This window comes from Colias eurytheme, chromosome 27 (assembly GCF_061535395.1).
Source record: "Colias eurytheme isolate Ceu_HAF_F1 chromosome 27, ilColEury1 Martin Lab GWU primary, whole genome shotgun sequence".
NCBI classification, from domain to species: domain Eukaryota; kingdom Metazoa; phylum Arthropoda; class Insecta; order Lepidoptera; family Pieridae; genus Colias; species Colias eurytheme.
Window position 1 is genome coordinate 1,825,642 of NC_143006.1, and position 24,351 is coordinate 1,849,992.

The window sequence follows — 24,351 nt, forward strand, 5'->3', positions numbered from 1 at the left end:
TAGTTATAGCATTCATCTATATTCTTTACTAATATTATAAAGCTGAAGAGTTTGTTTGTTTGTTTGAACGCGCTAATCTCAAGAACTACTGGTCCGATTTGAAAAATGATTTCGGTGTTAGATAGTCCATTTATCGAGAAAGGCTATAGGCTACATATCATTACGATACGACCACCAGGAGCGGAGCCACGCGGGTGAAACCGCGAAGCGCAACTAGTACTCTATACGTCTTTAAAAATTAGCACCAATTCATCACTCCTATCACCTTACCCTTTGACAAATATCCCATATAAACACGCATATTTATAAACAAACAGCATCCACCGATCTTATTATAACATTATGTTCCAGCTGAGTCACGTTTGTTTGTCTTGTGTCACACTCGGTCAGCTGTGCTTTCTAATCTTTGAAACTGGAGCAATATTCGGTGCTTGATACATATTTTGCACAGATTATCGTAAGAGGTCATTGGTTAGTTAAAAGAAAGAGCCTCACTATTACCTGTTATAATGTTTTAAAATGTGACAATAATTCTAAACCTAATCTTAGGCACAGCATTTTCAAAATTACTGGACTGCTTTTTATTTGTTATTTAGGATCCTTATTTTTTTTTCTAGAATCGAAGGTCAACATCAATTCTTATTAAAAAGAAAGAGCAACGTCCGAACTTTAACCTAAATGTAATGTTTACAACTGAGAAAACTTAATTTTAAACACATAATTTTGAATTAGATATTTATGGTTTTGTGCCATTCAAATGCTTTATAAATATTATTTTGTCAAAATTACTTAAATGTTAGCGATTTTATAACACTAAAATTGTTTAATCCAAACCGAAGAAACAACAACCTGTTCACAAATAAAGCTTCATTTACTTCGAATCGCACCACAAACAACTACCCTCATTTCTATTAAAAACAGACGTTTCCGCTACGACACACAAAGGTACCAATTAAACCACCAATTAAATCTAGCGGTCCGTCTCAGAGCGACGGATAAACAAACAAAAATAGCTCAGTGTGAATCAGTCGACTCAGAAATGGGAATTAGTCGAAATAAACGCCCAGCTCTATCATTCGCTCATCGTGGCGCGTCAAAGACTATGGACGTCAAAGATATTCCATAAAAGGCAATCGACTGAAATTAAAGGAAGCTTCGAAACTTTTGAAATGAAATGTCACTTTGATGAAGGACACAGATTGAAACAGATGCAATGAAGACGACCAATTAAAATTTTTACATCGAATTTTTATCATGATATTCATAAAAAAGTGTTTTTTAGCATCGCTACTGTTTAATTATCTAAGTTGTACGCTATCCTTTGATAGATTAATAATTTGCTGATGTAACCAGTTAATTTTATATGCTTAATAAAAAAACTATAATGTTAACGGCACTTAAAAACTCATTTAATATAATTGAAGCTGTAATAGCCTGCTACGAAGTGAAATAATTCATGAATGAATACAAACATAATACAACAATACAATACATAATATATTGGAATACAAAACTGAATTATTTCTATAAGATATTGTTGGCGCATGAAGCATATTATGAAGAATATCTCCAATAATTGCCAAGAAGTTGGCAAGTTTGTAGGGATGCTAATTTATATGTAAAGTAAAAGCATATTCTTGTACAATTATTACAAATTACTTGTGGATTGTCTGAAAAAGTTTATTGACTTGGGCATATCTGTCCTTGTATAGGACACGTGTCCTATTTGCTGTTCGTTATTTAGGTAATTACAATAAAACATCTTTTTCCATCGCTTAATTAAAACACAATCTTTTCAAAGCTCTTCATCATTAATTAAAATATTCTCTCAAAGTCATGACACACGATATTCCGAACATTTACACCCCATTTCGTACTTCCATCTAATTATATTCGAAGACGTGTCATTTGTAAAGTAACTTTACTCGTTTCAGATTAATTTCAGTCTGAATTTGTCATCTGTAATGAAAATACTTTCAACATCAAACGAACATGAACAACTGTTCCACTGCTTTGAGATGCTAAATCTATACTATAATATTATAAAGCTGAAGTTTGTTTGTTTGAACGCGCTAATCTCAGGAACTACTGGTCCGATTTGAAAAATTCTTTCGATGTTAGATAGCCCATTTATCGAGGAAGGCAGGCTATACATCATCACGCTAAGACCAACAGGAGCGAAGCAATGCGGGTAACACCGAGGGCACAGCGAGTTACATATATAATTGTTTACCTGTTTTGTATATTTACGGGTAAAAAATATAATGGTTAAAAATATAATGCCGGCAGATATAATATTAAACAAAAGATATAAACATATTTGGGTTGTTGAGGAAGTGATTATGAGGAAGAGGAGGAGGAAGAGGAATTTTCACACACAAATTTAGAGGATGCGGATGAGGAAGAGGATATTTTTTTGAGGAAGAGGAAGCGGATGAGGATGAGGATGAGGATGATAGGAAATTATTATCAAAATTAAAAAACAAAAACTTTTAAAATTAAAAATTAAAACAAAAGCCATTCTCCTGTCTCTACATATTGATGTTTAAGGTTAGGGGAGGTTAGCTCGCCCGATCGCGTATTTACGGTAGAGGAACCCAAAATATTGCGGAACTTCCGCATTATGAGGAAGCGGAAGAGGAATCCTCAACAACCCTAAAACATATACATATAAAAAATAAAAAATGCACCGTTTAAAGAACGTTTAAACTTTAAAGTTAAACAAGTGATACCTAACTGCGTTAAAAACAACCGACTTCAAACTTGTACTTGCAACATTTACAAATACAGACAAAAATGCTCATAAAATAAAAATTACTGGGCCTATCCGAATAAAATTTTTATGGGACCAATTCGGCACCATCCCGCATCGAACAAAAAAAGAATCACGTAAATCGATTCAGAAACCTCGGAGTAATCGGTGTACATACATAAAAAAAAACATACCGGCCGAATTGATAACCTCCTCCTTTTTTTTGAAGTCGGTTAATGACTTCGTGTTACTTTGCAAACATAAAAAATTGAGCTATCGGTAAATGACCTAAAATACTAATATTATGCGAAAATATTTTCTGTTGATTTGCAATAAGGTACCTTTTACTTTCAAAATGTTATTTAGATAAGTTTCAAGTAAAATCCGGAGTTTAGACCATAAAAAGTTTCAGTAACGCAGACGTTTCATACTTTTTTTTTTAATTATTTCTTACAATGTAAAAGCGTATGAAGCAAACAGATAGAGGATTTTTCATACGATTATAATATGAACACACTTATTATTACTGTTTACATACAAGTCAATAACTGCGTTAAAAACAACCGACTTCAAACTTGCACTTGCAACATTTACAAATACAGACAAAAATGCTCATAAAATAAAAACTACTGGGCCTATGCGAATAAAATTTTTATGGGACCAATTCGACACCATCCCGCATCGAACAAAAAAAGAATCACGTAAATCGGTTCAGAAACCACGGAGTAATCGGTGTACATACATAAAAAAAAAAAAAAAAAAAAACATACCGGCCGAATTGATAACCTCCTCCTTTTTTTTGAAGTCGGTTAAATATGTAAAATCGACAAATCAATAATTAATCGTAGTTACTATAGTTCTAGTAGACAACAGGTTAACATATCTGTGCCTCCAGTGAATAAGGGAGTAAGACGAGTTATTCCCTTTGGTTTTTATTGCACCATTGGATTCAGCTCGTCAAAATACACAACATATCAAAAGGTCATATCTCTAGCTGCGTCCTAACCCATTTTTTCGAATGACCCAAACGGTATAAGTAGGGTGTGATTAACGGTATAAGTTACCTTATCCATCATTTTAGGCAATCGCAAAGGAACTATTCGTCTCGAGTCAAAAGTACCCACGAACACAAAGACGTATGTGTAGTTATACTTTTTGTATAAAGACTTAATTCATTTTGTTCCATCAGTCCTAACACTATTTTAGTATAAACGCATTTGTGTCATTTTTCTAACATGAGCATAAAGGAACAACTCTTTTAGTGTCATTGGTTCAAGTGACGACATGAGACAGTTTGGCATTAATGCCGTGTTGCTATTGGTCTATTAATTGAATACTGCACGGAAACAATACACCATACCTATTCCTTATTATTTTTAAATCGTTTTTTTTCAATAAATCTCCAACAACAAATCTTTATATTTTTTAAAAAAGGTATTTATCAGTTAACTTGGGATACTAATATATTTCTATGGAAATTAACTATTTTTTGCAATAGATATTAAAAATACAGTTAACACATTAAGTGCATTTAATGATATTATACTCTTTGTTTATATAAATACAGAACGATAATTGAATCATCTAAAAAAAGCCAACAAAAATGTTAAACTTATATTTTCTTCTTAAATAATTGGGTAAGTTTAAAAAAAAAAAACTCGTTTTTAATTTTTTTTTTTTAATTATCTAACTACAATAATCAAGACAATAATATTATAGTCTATAATAGTCGCATAAAAAAAAGTATTTATAACCAGGCTTGACAATAATTATGAATATTGTTTTCTCCGCATATAGCGTTTTAGCCACTGTGCTTTGGTAATTTGCCTTTTTTATAGGAAAAAAATCCGCAATATCGATACTTCTTTGGTCCTGCATTTTCGTAAACATTTTATGGATACTCTGGTACCACATATTTTGAAAAAATTGGGCTATTGTCACGTAGAGTCTCTTCAAAGTGCGTGCCACAAGTCGTATTTGCATCCAAGGCACCTTCAAATCTGTGCTTAATTTTGCATAAAATCTTTGCGGCTCATTGTATTTTCTTTATTTATCTACATTATATTGATATTATATGATATAGACATTGTTAAAATTCTATATCATGCCGTAAAAAATCGCCACTGACCACCTATAACTTTTCCTGTAACTATTAACTGAACATACAGGAATATGGTTTTCGGTCTTCTCTTATCTCTTTATAGTGCTTGTATCCTCAATGTATACCACCATGACATTGTGGCGTTGCCACTTTTATTATCTATATTTTACGAAACGGAACGCACTTGATCGAATTTTAAATTGATTCGACGATTAATTTTCACTAGGACAATAGTTAATACGCAAAACGCAATACGCAGTTGATACGTATTTAATACCAATACTCAATGATTGTCTCCTGCTAACCTGTACAGACTAGGCTCATTGTGGTGACTGGTGAAACATTGTATAGCATTAACAACATAGTACTGTATTATTGAAAGATCGATTAAACGTTTATTTTACAATCTACGACTTTCATTATACATGGGTAACAAAACCCCATAACATATTCGGTTTTACTCCGGACAACATCTTCAGCCACCCAATCCCCTTGCTTGAAGTCCAAATCCAGCGGAGGACAATAATCGTCATTTACTAAAATTGAAGGTTTTTCGTCCTAGTATAAAAGTTGTCTGGATCCCATTTTATACACAATCTATAGTATAATACTATAGATATCATGTGAAACGTGACTTGGAAAAAAATTATTAAAATAAATCACAAAATAAAAATTTGAAACAATCTTAAAAGTTACGAAAAGCCCAATTATACGTCAAAATGACGCACAACATCCTCTTTACAACCAAATGGCGGAATTTACCTGGATGAGCCAACTAATGTACTGCTAGGTCTCGACGGCTAATAAGTTGGTTCTGGATTTTGCAGCGATTCGATGGTAAATATAGAAGAGTTCATACGTCAAATTTACGTAGATTGGACTTCTAGGGTTAAATGCATAAATACCTAAATGTTGCTTTGTTTTTATTATCTAATAACGAAAAAAAACCCGTTGATTTCATTCGTTTTTCAAGCTACGTGCATAGTTTTTCCACTAAAATGCCTCAATCGAGTCATAAAGTACACAAATTTCAAGCATAATAAGTCACATCATTTCTATAAAACCAAAACTGGCAATAATATAAGTCGTGTTGTGCGATTATGAACATAGTGCATAAGGGCATAAGTCGTTATATTGCAAAGAGTAAAAAAAAAATTATGTGAATACATTGAGTTATTCCATGAAGTACTCGTTCATAAGGCCACAACTACAAAAAAACACGAAAAAAGTATATTTATGGGGTTGTTACAATATGTGTTCCTATGTAAAAATATAGTCTAACATCATATCTTACACATACAAGCTTAAAATTTTGAATTACTAAAGATTTAGTATTGATATACAGTTTTTTGTCTCTCCTGAAAAGTGCTGTTTTTGAGTTATTCCCTTATTCACTGGAGGCACAGATATATGCATTACAACTAAAAATAGTTTCGATAAACAAGTTTTGATTGTTATTCTTGAAGTTCTTAATTACCCAGTTTTATAGCACCATAAATACATATTTAAAGTTATTTTAACTACTTCTTCACAGATGTTCATTTCAACTTACATGTAGCTTAGTTTCACCACATCAAAGTATCAAATAAAAACGAGATATAAAAAATTCGCCCTATATCGCATCTGCGCAATCTAATCTATGATATAAAGTGCATTGACCTATAGTTGCATCATATTTCCTAATTGTGCCCACATTCTGTCCGTTTGATCTATTTCATATTGTTTACGTGGCTTTGGTTTTGATGTTAATGTGTTGTTTGACTTCTCACATATGCGGAAATAAAAAAAAAACTGTTTTGATATGGATGCTATTTTTTTTTAATTGCAATTTTGTTAAGTTTTTGTATAGGTACATACTTGTGAATATTTTTAACTTGTTATGGTAAGTAAATTATATTGTTAAATAAATAAATTATTGTGTACTGTTAAATTTATAAGAGTTTAATAACTAATAGATTATGAATGAGGAAATCGTCTGCCATTGAAGTCAACTGAAGTTTTTTATTATTCTTTACCAATTTATCCTTATATACCATGAAGGTCACTAAAACCATATATCTAAATATCAATAATTAATCGATATTTTCATAATTAGGTAATATTTCTCCAGACCTTTAAAGTTTTCAGTATTTTCAACATATTTATGCATAGTTAATAAATAATAACACAATCCCAGCAGATAATTATTATGCTCTGAATACGTAATTTGCATGATTTTAAGTACTTTTGAATTTTGGTCGCAATTTAAGTAACTACATTGGTGCTGATGTCGAACCACAAGACTTCTAGAAGCACTTTAGAATGGTCACATAGACATAACATAGATTTATCCTTGTTATTTATATTTCTGAGGATTTACAATTCAAAAATAAACGAACAAGTCTTCTAACTGCGTAGAAAAAATGTACTTGCGTACACGATATTACATAAAAAGCAATAAAAACACTGCACTATCTTAACTTACTTGCAGTAAGGTTTCGCGGGCCTTGAAACCGGATCACAATTATACATAGGGTTGTCACCCGTGTTTTATTTAAGTAATTAAGTAATTTCAAGTCATTGTAATTTGTATGAGAACAATAAATAGTACTAGCTGTTCCCCGCGGTTTTACCCGCATTGCTCCGCTCCTATTGGTCTTAGCGTGATGATATACATATAGCCTATAGCCTTCCTCGATAAATAGACTATCTAACAGTGAAATAAATTTCAAGTCGGACCGGGGGTTCCTAAAATTAGCGCATTCATGCAAACACACTCTCTAGCTTTATAACCACAGTTTATAACCACAGAACAGTAAAAACATATATAACATTAGTAAAGTATAGACTATTATAGATGAAACAGAGATAAGCAGACATCTTATAATTTTTAACAATTAAATTAACCAAGCAAATATAATTAAGAAAAACTTGACCCGTATAATAGATTGTATTTTATTTCGATTCTATACATTATTTTCTTTCCTCCCTATAATAACCAATATAATATAATTAGTACTTACATATAATGAAATTACATAAAGGTGACAACCCTAAAAATTCTCTTACGTGGGCTGTCTCGTGTGTTAGATCTATAGAATTCCTCACAAGGTCGATGTTTTGAGGTTGTATGTAACAAGGGCTTTGTTTTAATGGCTTTTGTCATGATCATTTTGATTATACCCACACTAATTGTTATACTTATTTTAAATTGTATAAATACGTAAGTACGAGAGAATTTTGTATAAAAAATAATAAAAGATTTAATAAAAAAATGTTGTGTGGTTTTATGAAACCACGGTAAACCGTAAAAGTGAAACTGTTCGAACCTGAGGTTCGAACGGTTCCGAACACTGCTTTGTGTAGCGCATGTCGAGTGTCGGTCGGCTGCCGAGTAGGTATACCTACTCGGCAGCCGCGATACACGCGACATGCGCTACACAGACCAAAAAGTTTGAGACGATGTAATAAAAGTTTCACTTTAATAAATATACGATAGAAAGAAATTTGGTTTCGTAAGTATGAATATATAATAAGTATGTACTTTAAATACGGTATACCACGATGTCAGGATATTACTCGCGGAAAAATTCGTCGGTAAGAATCCGACATAACCCACCGGCCCCACAGCTCCTTCCCCGGAGACCGTCGGGTATTCATGCAAGATTTCCCCACTTAAAAAAAGGATATTATTTATTACGCAGGTATAATGTACATGATATGGCATTAGTAGTGTGCAATTTGGGATACACAATTATTATTTTACTAGCTTTCCACCCGCAGCTTCGCCCGCGCAGTCAAAGAAAAACCCGCATAGTTCCCGTTCCCGTCGGATTTTCGGGATAAAACCTATCCTATTTCCCGGGATAAAAAGTAGCCTATGTCCTTTCTCGGATATCAAAATATCTCTATACCAAATTTCATGCAAATTGGTTCAGTAGTTAAGGCGTGATTGAGTAACAGACAGACAGACAGAGTTACTTTCGCATTTATAATATTAGTATGGATTTTATCTTATTGCCACGATCAAAAATCTCATTTATATGCTTATAAAGTATAAAACAACAGGTTATTTAGTATAATATTATGGCTAGTTAATAAACAAACAAAAAATCATGATTTAATTACCAACTTGAGCGTATAGCATGTGGCAGTTCAGCTAGAAATGGTTCATATCACATGTCACCTCGAAACACGTGGTCGAATGCTATCTAGCGATCTACTAATTGTTTACGCCATGTGTTGTGTGTGATTACATTATGGACTTGAGTTAAAGGTGCGTGTATAACATTGAATTGATTAGATCATTTTTTTAATATTACTAGCGGTCCGCCCCGGCTTCGCCCGTGGTACATATTTACGTTTTCTCTACATAAAAACCATCCTCGTACTTCAAGGAATATAATAAAAAAAGAATTATCGAAATCGGTTCAGCCGTTCTCGAGTTATGCGCATACCAACACATTTTGCGATTCATTTTTATATATATAAGAAGATTACTTAATATGTAAGTATTTCGCAAAAAAGAAGGAAATCAGTTCTCCGCTCACATATAATCGATGTGGTAATGTTTAATAAAGTTCAGTTCTGTGATCTGTCTCGTTTTTTGATACAAAATTGACCTACAAAGATTGTTCAAATCTTAAAACACTCCCGTTAACAACATCACATTTGCTACCAAAAACCGTCTCCATAAGCATTAAGTTTCACTAGTATCAAATGAGCTATGAGCAATGAGCTATCACATACAATTACATCGGAGTACAATTACAAATTACAATTACAATACGCAATACTTCCATTAGAGCAATCTACAATTGTAATTAAATCTGAGATTGCGAAAAGATTACACTGATCACTTTATAATAAGATCTATTGTGACATCTTTGGTGTTTTTTCTGTCTTCTGTTGAGTCCAACTTATGACGTCATTGGTTGTGCAAATTATTGTATTCATTCAAAGATTTTAAAAATACTAATAAGAACAATACTTTGCGTTTAAGTAACCGTAGAAAACTCTCTTTACAAATATTATAAATGTGTGTGTGTGTTCGTTCACTTCATCAGAAAGGGCCTGTATCGATTTTGATAACACGCATAAAATATTCGGTTTATAACCTATAATCTAGATTCTACCTACCTATTATTTCTATGTTGTACCTAGAGGAAGCTCAATACATATATTTATGTCTCAAAAATGTAATAAGTAGTTATTACATTTTTGAGACATAAATATAAATTATAAACAATAACACAACGTTTAAAAATGCCAATTTCCGGACGAATTCCGTGGAAAAACCTAGTGTTCACATAAATAGCTGTTACAGGATATATTTCCTACAACTCAGATAACACCTACAAAGATAAGATCACGACAAATAGCGAAACATATAATTTTTCGCTCCGTTACGCATTCGCGCCTGAAAATATTTGCATAAACAACCGAAAGAGAACCTTAAACCAACGTAATAAAGTTCAACTTATGCTTCATGTGTAGGATATATCACTTCAACTGCAAGGTAAAGTCGACTTTATAATTTGGTAATAGAGTTCAAATTACTTTCTCAATAAATGATATAACTCGATTATCTAATCTTGATAATTTGTATTGTACTGAACCAGACTGCATTTCGACCTTAATGTTTAATTAAATTTACTTTCTTTTTAATGCACGTAAGTTACTTGGGACATAAAAATTGATATTGATCTACTGACATTTTATTGTGAGAAATAAAAGGATTTGTTAATCTGTCTCTCGGTAGACCGTGACTCATGCGAACACACTATCTACTTTTGTTATTTGTGATAATAGTTTCCAAGAGGGTATTATAATATACGAAACTTTTTGCACAATACTTTATTTATAATTTTATAAAAATATAACGAATGATTATAATTATTCAATTACCGTTAAATCCGATTACGGCTATTAAACTAGAACACTAATTAAAAACATAAATCAACATGTCACCGTTAACAACAAGCAATTATAAATAAAACATTGACCGGCTTACCACCATTCCTTAATCATTCATCTATACATATGGTCACGCGATAAAAAATTCAATGTTATTACCGTCAACTGTCAAGGCAACAATACTGACCTCAAAGCGCTTCCTTGCTCCCGTACATCGACACCATTGATCGGGTCATCCCCCCGCGTCTGTAGTCCTGACATCATTCACCAATCAGCGCGCGGCACGCGGCGCTCAACCAATCGCAGCCGCGCTACGTCATGACGTCACTGTATCGACCAATCGCGCGGCGCACAGGATCATCGTTCTGGAACGATTGCAAATTTGAATTTCGAACACGTTTGCTAATCGAATACGGAAAGGAAATGCGAGTTATTCGTGACTAAAACCAGACCGTTACGTAACTGTTAAACAAATAATAAATGGATTAGGTTGCGTTCAACATTTGTATATTTGATCCATATCAAATTACGACTGTCAAATTTGGCAATGCCTAATTACATGTTAGCTTGACCAAATTAAAAAGGTTGTATTAAAACTGTAACAAGGTTAACGTTTGTTGTGGTTTTTATTTCTATATTTTCATACTGTGGTTTTAAATAGACGATGATGCAAAATTCTTAGTATTATTTTTAATTATCAATTAATTTTATTCTAGTTACAAAACATGATTCATTAAAGAAAAAAATATTGACAGGGCAGACATTTTACTGTATGCCTTAAATCCTTGAAAAAAAAAACGATGTTTTTTCGTGTTATTTGATACGAAGGAATCCGTAGTCGGCCTTTTTTTTAGAAACAAGCCTTTTTTATTTATTTTTGTAAGAACACTGAAATGTATAAAAACAACACACGTGTTAAAACTGTAAGAATTCATGTTATGAGTTAAAAAATCGTGAATTACCTATACACATTTACAAGAAGCTTCACTTAAAAAATAAGTCATAATATTTTGAATTGATTTGATCATTTGCAATGTTATTCCTTTTAACATTTCTTTTGTAAATAACATTTGCAAACCATATTTGTAATATAAATTTATTTCGCCACCACTCCGAACTAACGAAAGGGCAAAAGTTAGTAATAAATTTCAGTAAATATCAAACTTTCAAGTTAGAAAATGATTTTGACCGCACGTCACAACAATTAGGCCAATTGGCTTCAAGTGGTTAATTAAAGACGGTAGACACACGCTATTATAAGTGACACAAATATCACGAGTATAAATAAAACATAATATACTTAAAAAATAACAAGTATATACTAATATATAAGTACTAACTGGTACGATTTGAAAAATTTCGGTTTTAGATAGCCTATATTTATTGAGGAAGGCCATATAATATTATATCATCACGCTAAGACCAACGGGAGGAGCGGCGCTATTCGGATAAATCCGCGGGGCACAGCTAGTGTACCTATATAATTTGCCCACCCGTGCGTAGCCAGTTCTCTAGTACAAGTATTCATTGTAAAATAGATACAAATAGCATTATTAAAATGACTTTACCACTATACCGTCACAAATTACCATCTCAACACTCGTTTTCACCATAGAGAACCGTTTCTAAACCCATAGTAGTTACCTTTCTAGCCATTAATCTGTACATACCGCAGTATTCATTTACACCTCTATAGTCTTGGCTGTAATTGCTTTTTCTTTATGCTGTGGCTAGACTATCGACGAATATATTTTTTTTAGCTTCCGATGTAATTATTTTTTAATGTTCCATAGTTTGTGTTTTATCAATAATCATTATTAAGTCATATAGTTACATATTTGTATAATATTATTTACACATATTATGTATTCTACGATATTATCAATCTAAGTAATATACTACCTGTAATAGAAATGTTGCTCCTACATAGTACTTAGTACCTACATTAATGGCAGCAAACAGTATGTATTCACATTATGAAGTTATTTACGGTATGAGATAACAGTTAGAGTTATAATGAACATGACTGCAGAAATTAAATAGTTACATACAAAACAGACACGAATTAAAAAACAAACCTATATCTCTCAAATAAGTTTAATTGCAGTTACAATATCTCTTTCGATCGCAATCACTCAAATACAAGTTAAAAAACTACGAATTGTGAACAGCGAAGCTCCTTCGTCTTCAGAAATCTCACGCTATAATGTGTACATAGCATAACTTATATGTGCTAATACTTAGTATATAATTTGTTTAACTCATTCAACCGCAATATTATGTAACTAGAGGCTTCTGTAACTGAGTACATATTGATTTCTGAGCGTTAATATGTTTTAATGCAATAGATAAAAAACGTAAGATGTCGGAGTTACGTAAAAGTGCAATAGGGTAATCTGTAGTTTTTATTGTATGAAGATTGTATGTATTTTAAAATATTTACATTTTATAGATGTACCAAATTGAAAGTAGATGCCTGTACCTATATATTCTAATAATAAATCATATTTTTGTCGCATGGCACGAATATGCTACTTTTGTCAAAAATTAAAAAAATAATAATAATGAATTGCGCAATAACTTATTACGATTCAAAATAACATTAGACGTGATTAAACTTTACTATAAGTACAAAAACCTCAATACCTTAAAAATAACATCTTCCGAAAAAAAAAAAACCAATCATCGCTCTACTCAACTTCGCAAAATCAAAACATAAATAGACCAGCCTAATGCATCTTGATCAACATACATTATACATACACACAAACAAACTATTTGACCATTACTCTGACTCAAATATAAACCAAGGTTGTTCCACTTTGAGATGCAATGTAGATAGGGTGGTGGCACCAATTATCGGCCATGTCAACTTTTTTTGAACTTTGACTGGATGTAATTTTTACATTAATAGCTTTTTCTTTCTTACAGTGCCTTTTTTGGGTAAAGAGATATTGAAACTCCATTACTACATTTGCAAAATTACGAATCCATTGTTACTTTATTAAATATAGAATTTTTATTTCGAATATGCTGATTTCCCTCAATATCGGCCACTAACACCAAAGTAACACCCTAATATCTGCCGTCTGCGGCCCTAATATCGGCATACCTTTTCTAAGGTAAGTTAGATCAATAAAACTTAAAACTGGTAACATTTTTATTATCAATTGAGATACAAATCATTTTTTTAACTCACCTATCATGATTGGTCTTTTCGTTACATTGCCTTAAAAATTAAAAGTAATGTACCTAGTTCAGTATTCTTCAGACAAATAAAGATATGGGATTAAATGAGACTTATGTCCATCAACTAGAAAAAGAATTGGTTTGGAAATGTTATCAGAAATCACCCAATCATTAAAGCCATTTGCAACATATTCATAGAATACTACGAGTACATACACTTCTAATCCACCCACTATTTGATTAACCAAGAAACCAGGAGGATGGTGTGCTATTATCGATTACTTTAGGTGGTCTACGGATGTAGGGAAAACAACCATGGGAGGCAAAGATTTTCCTTATGCAGATATGACTAGCAAAACAGTTATTGTTACTTTTTCACTGCCCTTAGCAACTTCATAAATGTTGTATTACTTTTGTCTTCGGACAAATACTCGTCTCATCCCTATTAAATATTCTCAGTGGATCTTGTAATATGTCTTCCGTGTCCGATTGATTTTAAATCATTAAACCACTTTTTGTAAGTCATTAAACCACTTTCTTCTGTAACTACAGCCCTGACCAGCAGTATTAGCTTCTGGAGCCTTTTCATTAAGAATTGAATCTCTTTTTAAAAACAAGGAATACCACTTTTTCCCTGAATTTCCATTTTAAACGGATTGGTTCGTTTATCATCTTTTATAATATTTTAACGCAATTGCGGTTTTCCTAGATCACGTTCCTACGATAGCCATCCGTATCAACCACTGAAAAATTTCTTCTCCTTTATTTTGGTTTAACCCATTGAGCCCCGAACGGCCCGATCGGGCCGCGACACAATAGATTTTCTATTGTGTGATTCCGGGGCCTGATGGATTAAGACGGTATCCCTACCAACTGTGCAATCTGTGTCTATTCTTCCATGAAGTCTATCTTGTAAAGTGGTCCTCAGAATGTCGTATTGTCGAGATGCTTCTCTGATGCTCATATTTTGATGGCATTCACTGCCTCTATTGTTTTACTACGGTCAACAAAAAGGAAACGTTTGCAATGGCCAACGTTTTCCTTTATGTTGATCTTTTGGGAGTTTTGATTGAGATGGCATGATTTTGGCATAGCTCAACAAAAATTAAAATACATCTTGTATCACCTCCCTAGTAGAAAAGGTTTTACTAAGGTGGCCGTTATTACGCATCGATTCACTATATATCTCAAACTCAAAACTCAAACATTTATTTATTCAATTAGACTTCTTATAGAAGCACTTTTGAAACGTCATAGGTACATATTTTTAACATTTACCACCGATTCGGAAAGCAGTATCTACGGAGAAGAATCGGCAAGAAACTCCATAGTTGCTCTTTTTAATCATGTCAGTTTTACAATTTAATTTTACAAATTACATTTATTATGTAACATCATAATTTATAGTGATATGCCAAAGAACTGTCCTGTGGTTTTTACGCGACAACCCTCCATGGGTTTTTATCGTCCATATATTCCTTAATACTGTAATAGGCTCTCTGAACTAGTACTGATACCAGTATTCTTAAAGAGATCTCTTAGTGAGTCTCGAGCACGCAAATTATATATAGAGCGTATGGCTCTTTTCTGTAATATAAATATAGTTTCTATATCTGCAGCCCTGCCCCATAGTAGAATCGGCCGTAGCTAATAAAAATTGTTTTTAGGCGGCCGACTTTAGGATCTAGTGATCAAACGGAGCTGTTGTTTCATTTCTAACCTTATTAATGCTACTGCTGACATTTAAAATAGCTAAACAAGTTATTTAAAGTTTTCATACATTGCCCCAATATCGACCACCCGGCCGATATTGAGATTTATCAATAAATATAGATCCCTAATCTCGGCCCCGCAATTATTTTATTAAAAAGACAAGTAAATGTAAAAACGCACTATCTTATCGAAAATTTGAATGTTTTTCTTTAAGAACACATAAAATTTAATACTATAGGTTTGTTTAATTCCATTAAAATACTTATCCACGTAAAGCGTCGACTCAGGGATTTGACTCCGCAATGTCGCCAAATCACTCACGTCTGTACCTTCGCGTGCTCTATGGCCAACTGAATGTTCCACAGTTGAGGTACCCGCACCCAAATTTGGGAGGTTTTGCGTATGTATATAGAGTAACTTTTTGCATAAAAACTTTTATGATTTAAGATCGATTTTTATAGTTATATTCAATTTTCTCGAAAAGGCCGATATTAGGAGACGGCCGATAATAGGAGACTCCACCCTATAACAAATTGATTGTTTAGACGCGCAAATAGTTCAACTGTTCTGTCTAGCGTACATTCTTAGCTCTTTTCCTGTACAAAAATGTGCATACCGACTCATTTTATAAACAGACTAGCTGTGCCCTGCGCTTTTACCCGCAGTGCTCCGCTCATGTTGGGCTTAGCGTGATGATATATAAGTATAGCATTTCTCGATAAATGGGCTATGTAACACCGAAAGAATTTTTCAAATCGGACCAGTATTTCCTGAGATTAGCGCAAACAAACAAACGCTTTCTCTGTCTCTATGTCCCTATGTATACTGAAATCTTTTAAACTACAGAATGGAATTTGATGCGGTTTTTTTTAATAGATAGAGTGATTCAAGAGGAAGGTTTTAGTATATAATTTATTAGGTTTTAGACAGAGCGGGCGAAGCCTCGGGCGGAAATCTAGTTTCCTATATAAGGAAAAGAACTGTAAATTTCGAATAACAAACATAGACAGCTAAAAACCCAAACATACCAATAGCAAATAATATTTACCATACACTATGACGTCATAGTTTGCACAACCATTAGCAATTTAAATTCCACCTTTGTACGTGAATTGTCCTCGGGTTCGTTTGTCTGTCACCTCAGTTCGATATAACATGAGTAAGTACAGAAGACATACATATTACAAGGTATAAGATGAAGCGATTTATCGTAAGTAATCAGATTATAAACTCAACTAGATTTATAAAGCAACTAGACTACTTTGTCCATAGTTGATCCTCGAGTTAAAAGCACACATAGGTACCTATAGTACCTACTATACATATATGATATATGTATTCAGGTGTATACCCACTGTTGATGCTGGGACACGGGCCTTCTATCAGGGTGTACAGGCCATAATCCACCACGCTGGCCAAGTGCGGGTTGGCGGATAGTCGTATATTATTATGTAAACTAGCTTTATCCCTCTGCTTTGCCGCATAACACCAATATATTGCCTACGTGTTATTTCCTACTATAATTAATCTACATATTTTTATTTCCATCACAATCCGTTCGAGAATTTTTACGTGACAGAATAACAAACATTCACCCATACTTACACATGTATACCAGAAATATTCATGCGAACACATACGAGAAATATTTATACGAATAATCTTATCGCTAAAGCATGTTCTTTGCACCACACACACATGTTATGAATTTAAAAGAGTGCGTGTTAACGTCATTTAAAACACAACACTGATTTATTTACCAAAAGCGTTTTAGCCTTAACAATTTGCTTTTCCTTGTATACGCATTCCTTTAGTATCGTATTATTTTTATATAATACTAGCGGTCCGCCCCGGCTTCGCCCGTGGTACATGTTTACGTTTTCTCTACATAAGAACCATCCTCGTACTTCAAGGAATATAATCGTTGCGCGCGAGCGACGGCATAAGACGCACGTCAGTTGCCCAGTTTCGTATTTCGTGAGCGTTAGCGGCGTTTTATTTTAATTCTACCCTCATGTCAATTTTTATTTTGACTTTGGATTATGGCTAGTTTCAATCGATCTATGAGTGTTGGCTCTGAAAAATCAGAAGGGATGAATGAAGAGAAACAGAAAGAAAAGGAAGTGATAATTGACATGCCCATGGGTCCAGAAAAAAGACACAGGTCAGATAGCGAGGAAGAGATTATAAATGATGATGAGGGATTTATAGCCGTTAAAAGAAAGCCCAAAAGATTATTGCGCAGTTCGTCCGATCAAAATGATGAAACAACAAATATGAAAACACGAGATGATGAAGCTATTGAAGGTGTTCGGGTCCGTTTATCCTCTATGGAATTGTTACCTAAACAATTTGGTTTGGCAAAGCTCTTAAGCGTGGAAAATATTGGAAATATAATATCAATTAAGTATAGAAGTCCGTATAAAGTAATAATTACATTCAAAAACAAGGAAGATGCGAGCAAACTGTTGAAGTGCAAGAGATTTAATGAGAATAATTATCGGTGTCAAAATATGGATGAAGTGAATATTTCTTATGGTATTGTGAGAGATATAGATTTAGATATTGAAGAGAAGGAAATACTTCAAGAGTCCGCATGTGAATATGAGATTGTCTCAATGAGAAGGTTAAAGCGCTTGACAAGCGACGGCCAGTGGGTAGACAGTACCGTGGTCCGTCTTGGTTTTAAAAGTTCGTCCTTACCCTCGTACGTACATGTTTACGGGTGTCCGTTTAAGGTTGAACGTTACATCTTTCCTGTCACACAATGTGCAGGTTGTTGGAAATTTGGTCATGCAAAAAAGTTTTGTCCAAGTAGAAAGATCATTTGTCCAAAATGTGGCCAAAGGCACGAAAATTGTGAAACTAAAAGGTTTTGGTGCATAAATTGCAAAGGGGAACATATGGCTCTGGACAAAAATTGTCCAGTTTTTATTAAGGAAAAGCGAATTAAAAGAATTATGAGTGAAAATAACTGCACCTACAGCAAAGGCTTATCTCTTTACCTTGAAAGCAATATTCAATCTAGGCTCGACAACAACAACGACTCATCAACTTATATAGATTCACGAGAAAATAATGATGCTAAGGTTGGCACCCCTTCTTATAGAGACATAGTCATCCAGGGTAAGAACAGGACTACAAGTGAAGTAATGGAAGATGAAGATTTAGAAAACAACATAGATAATGAAATGACCTCAGAAATTAGTGGCATGACATCATTTCGGAAAAAAAGAAACAAACCAAAAGGAAAAATATTTACAGAAGACATAATAGAAAGGGACGAAGTACTCGAGTGTAACGATGGAAGAGAACCGGTATCAGAAGGTAAAGGAAAGAGAAAAGAGAGAACATTCACAGCATTTTTGAATAAGATAAAGCAAATAATACTGTCCAGAAAGGATTTTAATGAAAAAATTTATCTGTGCATACGGTTGGTTGTCGACGAGCTTACTTCTTTCTTGTGTGATATATTTAAGGAAGGGAATTTATTACAATTATTTTTTAACAACATAAGTAATGGCTAATAGTTATAGTTTTAAGTTAAACGTTCTTCAGTGGAATGCTCAGAGCCTGGAACCAAAATTGTTAAATTTTGAAGCGCTTCTTAACAGAGAGAAAACTCATATAGCAGTTATTAGTGAGACGTGGCTTAATTCGGAATCAGTTTTAAATCTATCAGGTTATAGTATTTTCCGAGAAGATAGGTCAGATGGTTATGGAGGCGTTGCAATCATTTGCCACAAGTCGCTGAAAGCTTCAAGATCTTCTATTCAACTGCGTAATGCTGGCATTGAGATTGTAGGTATCAACATATTAAATTGTAAGTATTAGCAGCATGTTATTTCCATATACTGTCCATCATCTGTGCGAACGTCCCAAGTAGATTGGGATGATGTCTTTTCTCTTTTCTCTAGGAAAACTTTGATACTAGGAGATTTTAATGGTCACCATAGTAACTGGTCAAATAGGATCGATCCTCGGGGTAACCAACTTTTTGATAGCTCTCTTGAGTTTGGCTTCATCTCACTTAACAATGGTGACCCTACAAGAGTGAAGCTTGTTAATGGTAGTATCCAGGAAACTTCACCAGATATATCCTTCTGTTCTACTGATATTGCGGTAAATGCCGAATGGAATGTGACCAATGAGAACCTTGGAAGCGATCACTTAATTGTTAGGATTTGTGCTAAATATCAGGAAAGCCTAAAATTTATAGCGAAAAGAAATTTAAAACTGGCTGATTGGACAGAATACTCAAACATAGCAGATAGGTTATTCTCACAAATTAGCAGAAATTTTAACCACGTTCAAGATATGTATGACCATTTTTTAAATATAATTAACGATATAGCAGACAAAAGTATTCCTTACAAAAAAAAGTGTATCAATTCTAACCGTATATTCGTACCTAAAGTATATTGGAATCAAGAACTCTCGAAGGTAATAGCTGAACGACGTCTTGCGCTTAAATGCTTTAGAAGGAATCCCACTCCACAGAATCTGTCAAAACTTAACTTAAAAATAGCAGAGGGTCAACGGTTAATAAGGCAAGCTAAATCTCAAAGCTTTCGTAGTTTCTGTAGTAGTATAGACGAAAATACAAGTCTCTCAGACATGTGGCGTAAAATGAGGTGGATTAAAGGTTTTAGTCAAGCGAAATCTTATGCCTCCGACAAAGCCAAAGAAGAATTATTGTCCACTTTAACACCTGACTTCGTATCTGAACCTCCACCTACCTTTGGTACATCTAGCACCAAACTTGATGACCATTTTGCTATGCATGAGATGGTAAACTGCTTAAAAAAGCAAGATACTTCTCCTGGTTTGGATGGTATTTATCATAGTATGATATATAATCTTCCAGAAAGCGGTAAACGTTTCTTACTAAATCTTTATAATTTAATTTATACCTATGGCTGTGTTCCTGCTCAATGGAGAAATATAAATATATTGCCCATTCCAAAAAATAGTTCCAACGGACATTCAAAACTTCGTCCGATTGCCCTTATGTCATGTTTGTGTAAGACCTTTCATTTAATGTTATGTAGACGACTCGAATGGTATGTCGAACATCACAACATATTATCTCGTAATACAGTCGGATTTAGGAGAGGTCAATCTGGCTTGGATTGTCTAGTGCGCCTTGTCTCAAGCATTCAAATAGGCTTTACCTGCAATACTCCAACACTTGCATGTTTCTTAGACATTGAAGGTGCTTATAACAATGTACTGGTTTCTAGAGTAATTAGTATTTTGGATGAACTAAAGGTGGGCATAAGGTTATGCACATATTTATGGGAGTTTTTGCGGTTAAGACACCTTCAAATCCAGTGTGATGATGAGGATAAATTTTTGATACGGTCGACAAATAAAGGTATTCCTCAAGGTGACCCTTTATCGCCTTTATTATTTAATATTGTAACTACTAGTGTTTGTCAGCATATCAATCAAGTATTTATATGTCAATACGCTGATGATTTCGTAATTTTTGAAAAGCAAAGGAAACTTGAAGTTAGTGTTTTAAACATGCAAGAAGCACTTAATAGTTTTGTTAGATTGGTGGAACAACTGGGTTTGGAATTATCTGGTACAAAGTCTAGGTACTGTGTGTTTAGTAGAGCCCGTAGAATGCAACAGGTCCAAATTTATATTAATAATTCTTTATTAAGCCCCGTTGATTGTTTTAAATACTTAGGTTTTTGGTTAGACAGATCTCTTAGGTGGGGAAAACACATAAATGAGTGTTGTGCAAAAGCTTTGAAGTTTTTGAATTGTTTTAAAGTATTAGCTGGGTCCAATTGGGGTCTACATCCCATTCACCTACGTAGGATTTATTTTGCGATTATAAGAAGCCGTTTAGATTATGGCAGCTACATATACAATAATGCAGCCAATTGTCACCTATCTAAGATTGATAGACTGCAAAACCAGGCACTGAGAATTATTGGTGGCTTTTTAAAGACCACTCCTATTCATGTTATGGAATGCGAGCTGAGCATTCCACCGATGAGTGTAAGAAGATTGTATTTAGCCTATAAGTTCTGTTTAAAAACACACTCTTGGAATAGCAATATTAATAATGCACTATTAAGTGAACTGTATAATCTATGTGATAGAAGCTATTGGAATCATAAAAAGAAACCATTGCTTGCAACCTGCTATAATTATACTCGTGAAGACCCGGTCTCAACATCTGATTTACTCCATACGTTTACTCTAGACACATGGGTGTCCAATATTAATTTACAAAATAACATTTTTACTAACTTAGATTGTATAAATGGTCCAAAGTCTCAATATCTTGATCAACAGATAAAACTAGATATTTTGAATGAACTCCACAATAAATTCATCGGTTACAATTGTATTTATTCTGATGGATCTAAAACTGTAAATGGCCTTGGTTTTGCTTTTTGGGACCCCAATAGAAAATACTCATATAAATATAAAATTAATAATAGTTACATTTCCATAATGTCAGCGGAATTACTTGCAGTGTCTAAGGCTTTAATCTATGCCGCTGATATAAATGCCCAAAGAATAGTTATTCTCACAGACAGTCAAAGTGCCCTTCATCATCTTAAACGTTGTGTGTCCGGTAAGAGAGGTTTCCCGATAGCATACAAAATAATAGAACAAATTAATAATTTTAATAACTCCAATGTTACTTTGGCACTGCAATGGATTCCTTCCCATATCGGTCTGAGTGGTAACGAAGAGGTTGACAGGCTAGCAAAAACGGCTATTTTAGATGGAGAAGAAATCGATTACTTACCAAATTATTCGGAAGTTCTAACAAAATTCAAATTTAAGTGTTTAAATAGGTTCAAAGAGTATTTTAATGAAAGGTCAAGACTAAAGGGCATTTGGTACAAGAGCATACAATGTGAGCCTCTTCACATACCATGGTTTTATAGCAATAAGTTTAATAGATGCGAAACTGTAACCGCTTTTCGACTTCGTTCCGGACACGTACCGTGCGGAAGTTTTGCTTATCTCTTGAAAAAAGCTGACTCGCCCAACTGCGAATTTTGTCATAAATATGACGATATCCAACACTTCCTCATGGAGTGTGTCCGGAATGATGTTAAAAGAAAAGACTTATTGACAAATTTTAAAATAAATGTTTTGAATGTCGGTGCATATCATAGCATCCTAGCTGCACCACACTCTGATGCAGCTAGAATGCTATTCAAATTTAAATTTAAAATATAGTTAAGATAGTTTCTGAAGAGTTAAATATTTGTATATAAGGTACGATGGGATTGGCATCGTCCTTTAGGACTAAAATCCCTTAATAAAAAAGATTAAAAAAAAAAAAAAGGAATATAATAAAAAAAGAATTATCGAAATCGGTTCAGCCGTTCTCGAGTTATGCGCTTACCAACACATTTTGCGATTCATTTTTATATATAAGAAGATTACTACATATTTACTAGTTAGTAAAGTGTTATATTATCTGTGATAATATATGTATAATACGTAATCTTATAACTTGCTTCCTTTTTAAGTGGGAATTATTTTAATCCCTAAACAAAGCTATGAATAAATGTACATAGTATCAGATAAAAAACATAATTAAAATTTTTCAGCTTACTTCAAGATGTATTACTTACAAGTTACAACAATACAAAGATAATTTTTAGCAATAATGCATAGTGTAGTTTTAGTAGTGATTCTTCATTAAAAATGCAGCACTAATTACGTTTAGAATTTGTTATCGAAGTGAATCTCATTGAGATAAACATAAGGCGCTTTACAGACGACGCATTTACACGTTTAAACCAGTTGTTGGAAATATGACTATTGATTAAATTTAAAACGATTTCGATAATATAATAATATAATTTAACTGTCTATTACATATTTATTAGAAAAATTATATTGTGAATAGAAAGTTATTAAATCGTGGTAATCAAGTCTTTATAAAAAGACAATGTGGTCTTAAATCTATAGCCATGAGTAAATTCTTTCATGCGTAGGTACTTAATCTAAGCACAAAAGTGCGGCTGACAAATTAGTAGTAGGTACTTATACAAGTAATACGTTGCCAAGAACAAGTCGAGACAGTATTACGCAGATTTCTATATTCTTAACCTATCTAGACGACATTTCAAGTCACACGTTTACAACAACAAAAACGCCGCGTTCCGCCCGCCCCATGCACATCAGCCGAACTTAATTAACTCCATACATTCACAGTACAGTCTCAGACACTCGTTTGTGGGTCGAATTACGACAGCATCTATTACGGTTCATTATCATGCCTCATCTGTGCTGCGAGATGAATTTCATACGCATAGGTGTTGTAAATGTAATATGATCTTCAAATATTAAGTGCTAATTATATTTATCATACAGTATACACATATGTGTTGTAACTTGTAATGCGGTCTTGAAATTATAACAGCTAATTACTAATTACTATTTTTACTGTAATATGGGTATGTGTTATAAATGGCATCTTCAAATATTAACAGGCCATTATTTTTAAACATAGGTATTATGCGATGTAGTGGGCCATGCAAAATTTAACACTTAACAGCTAATTTCATACTATAAAAATACTTAATAATAATATGATTTATGCTTGTTTCACATACCTATTACGTATTTTCTTCAACCCGTACTTAACTTTGTATTTAACCGAGTACTTTTCAACTAAAAAATTAAAAAACAAACTTTGAAGCATCAAAAG

General features: G+C 33.4%; 1 protein-coding gene across 1 annotated transcript in view; it reads right to left on the reverse strand.

Annotated features, from left to right (window-relative positions):
* LOC149896769 (uncharacterized) overlaps positions 1–24,351 on the reverse strand; it is a 95,261-nt gene that overhangs the window by 53,886 nt on the left and 17,024 nt on the right. The window contains exon 2 of the mRNA XM_090117364.1: positions 10,936–11,113. Coding sequence (XP_089973490.1) covers positions 10,936–11,012 — 77 coding nt within the window. The 5' untranslated portion in view covers positions 11,013–11,113. The remainder of the gene's footprint in view (positions 1–10,935; positions 11,114–24,351) is intronic.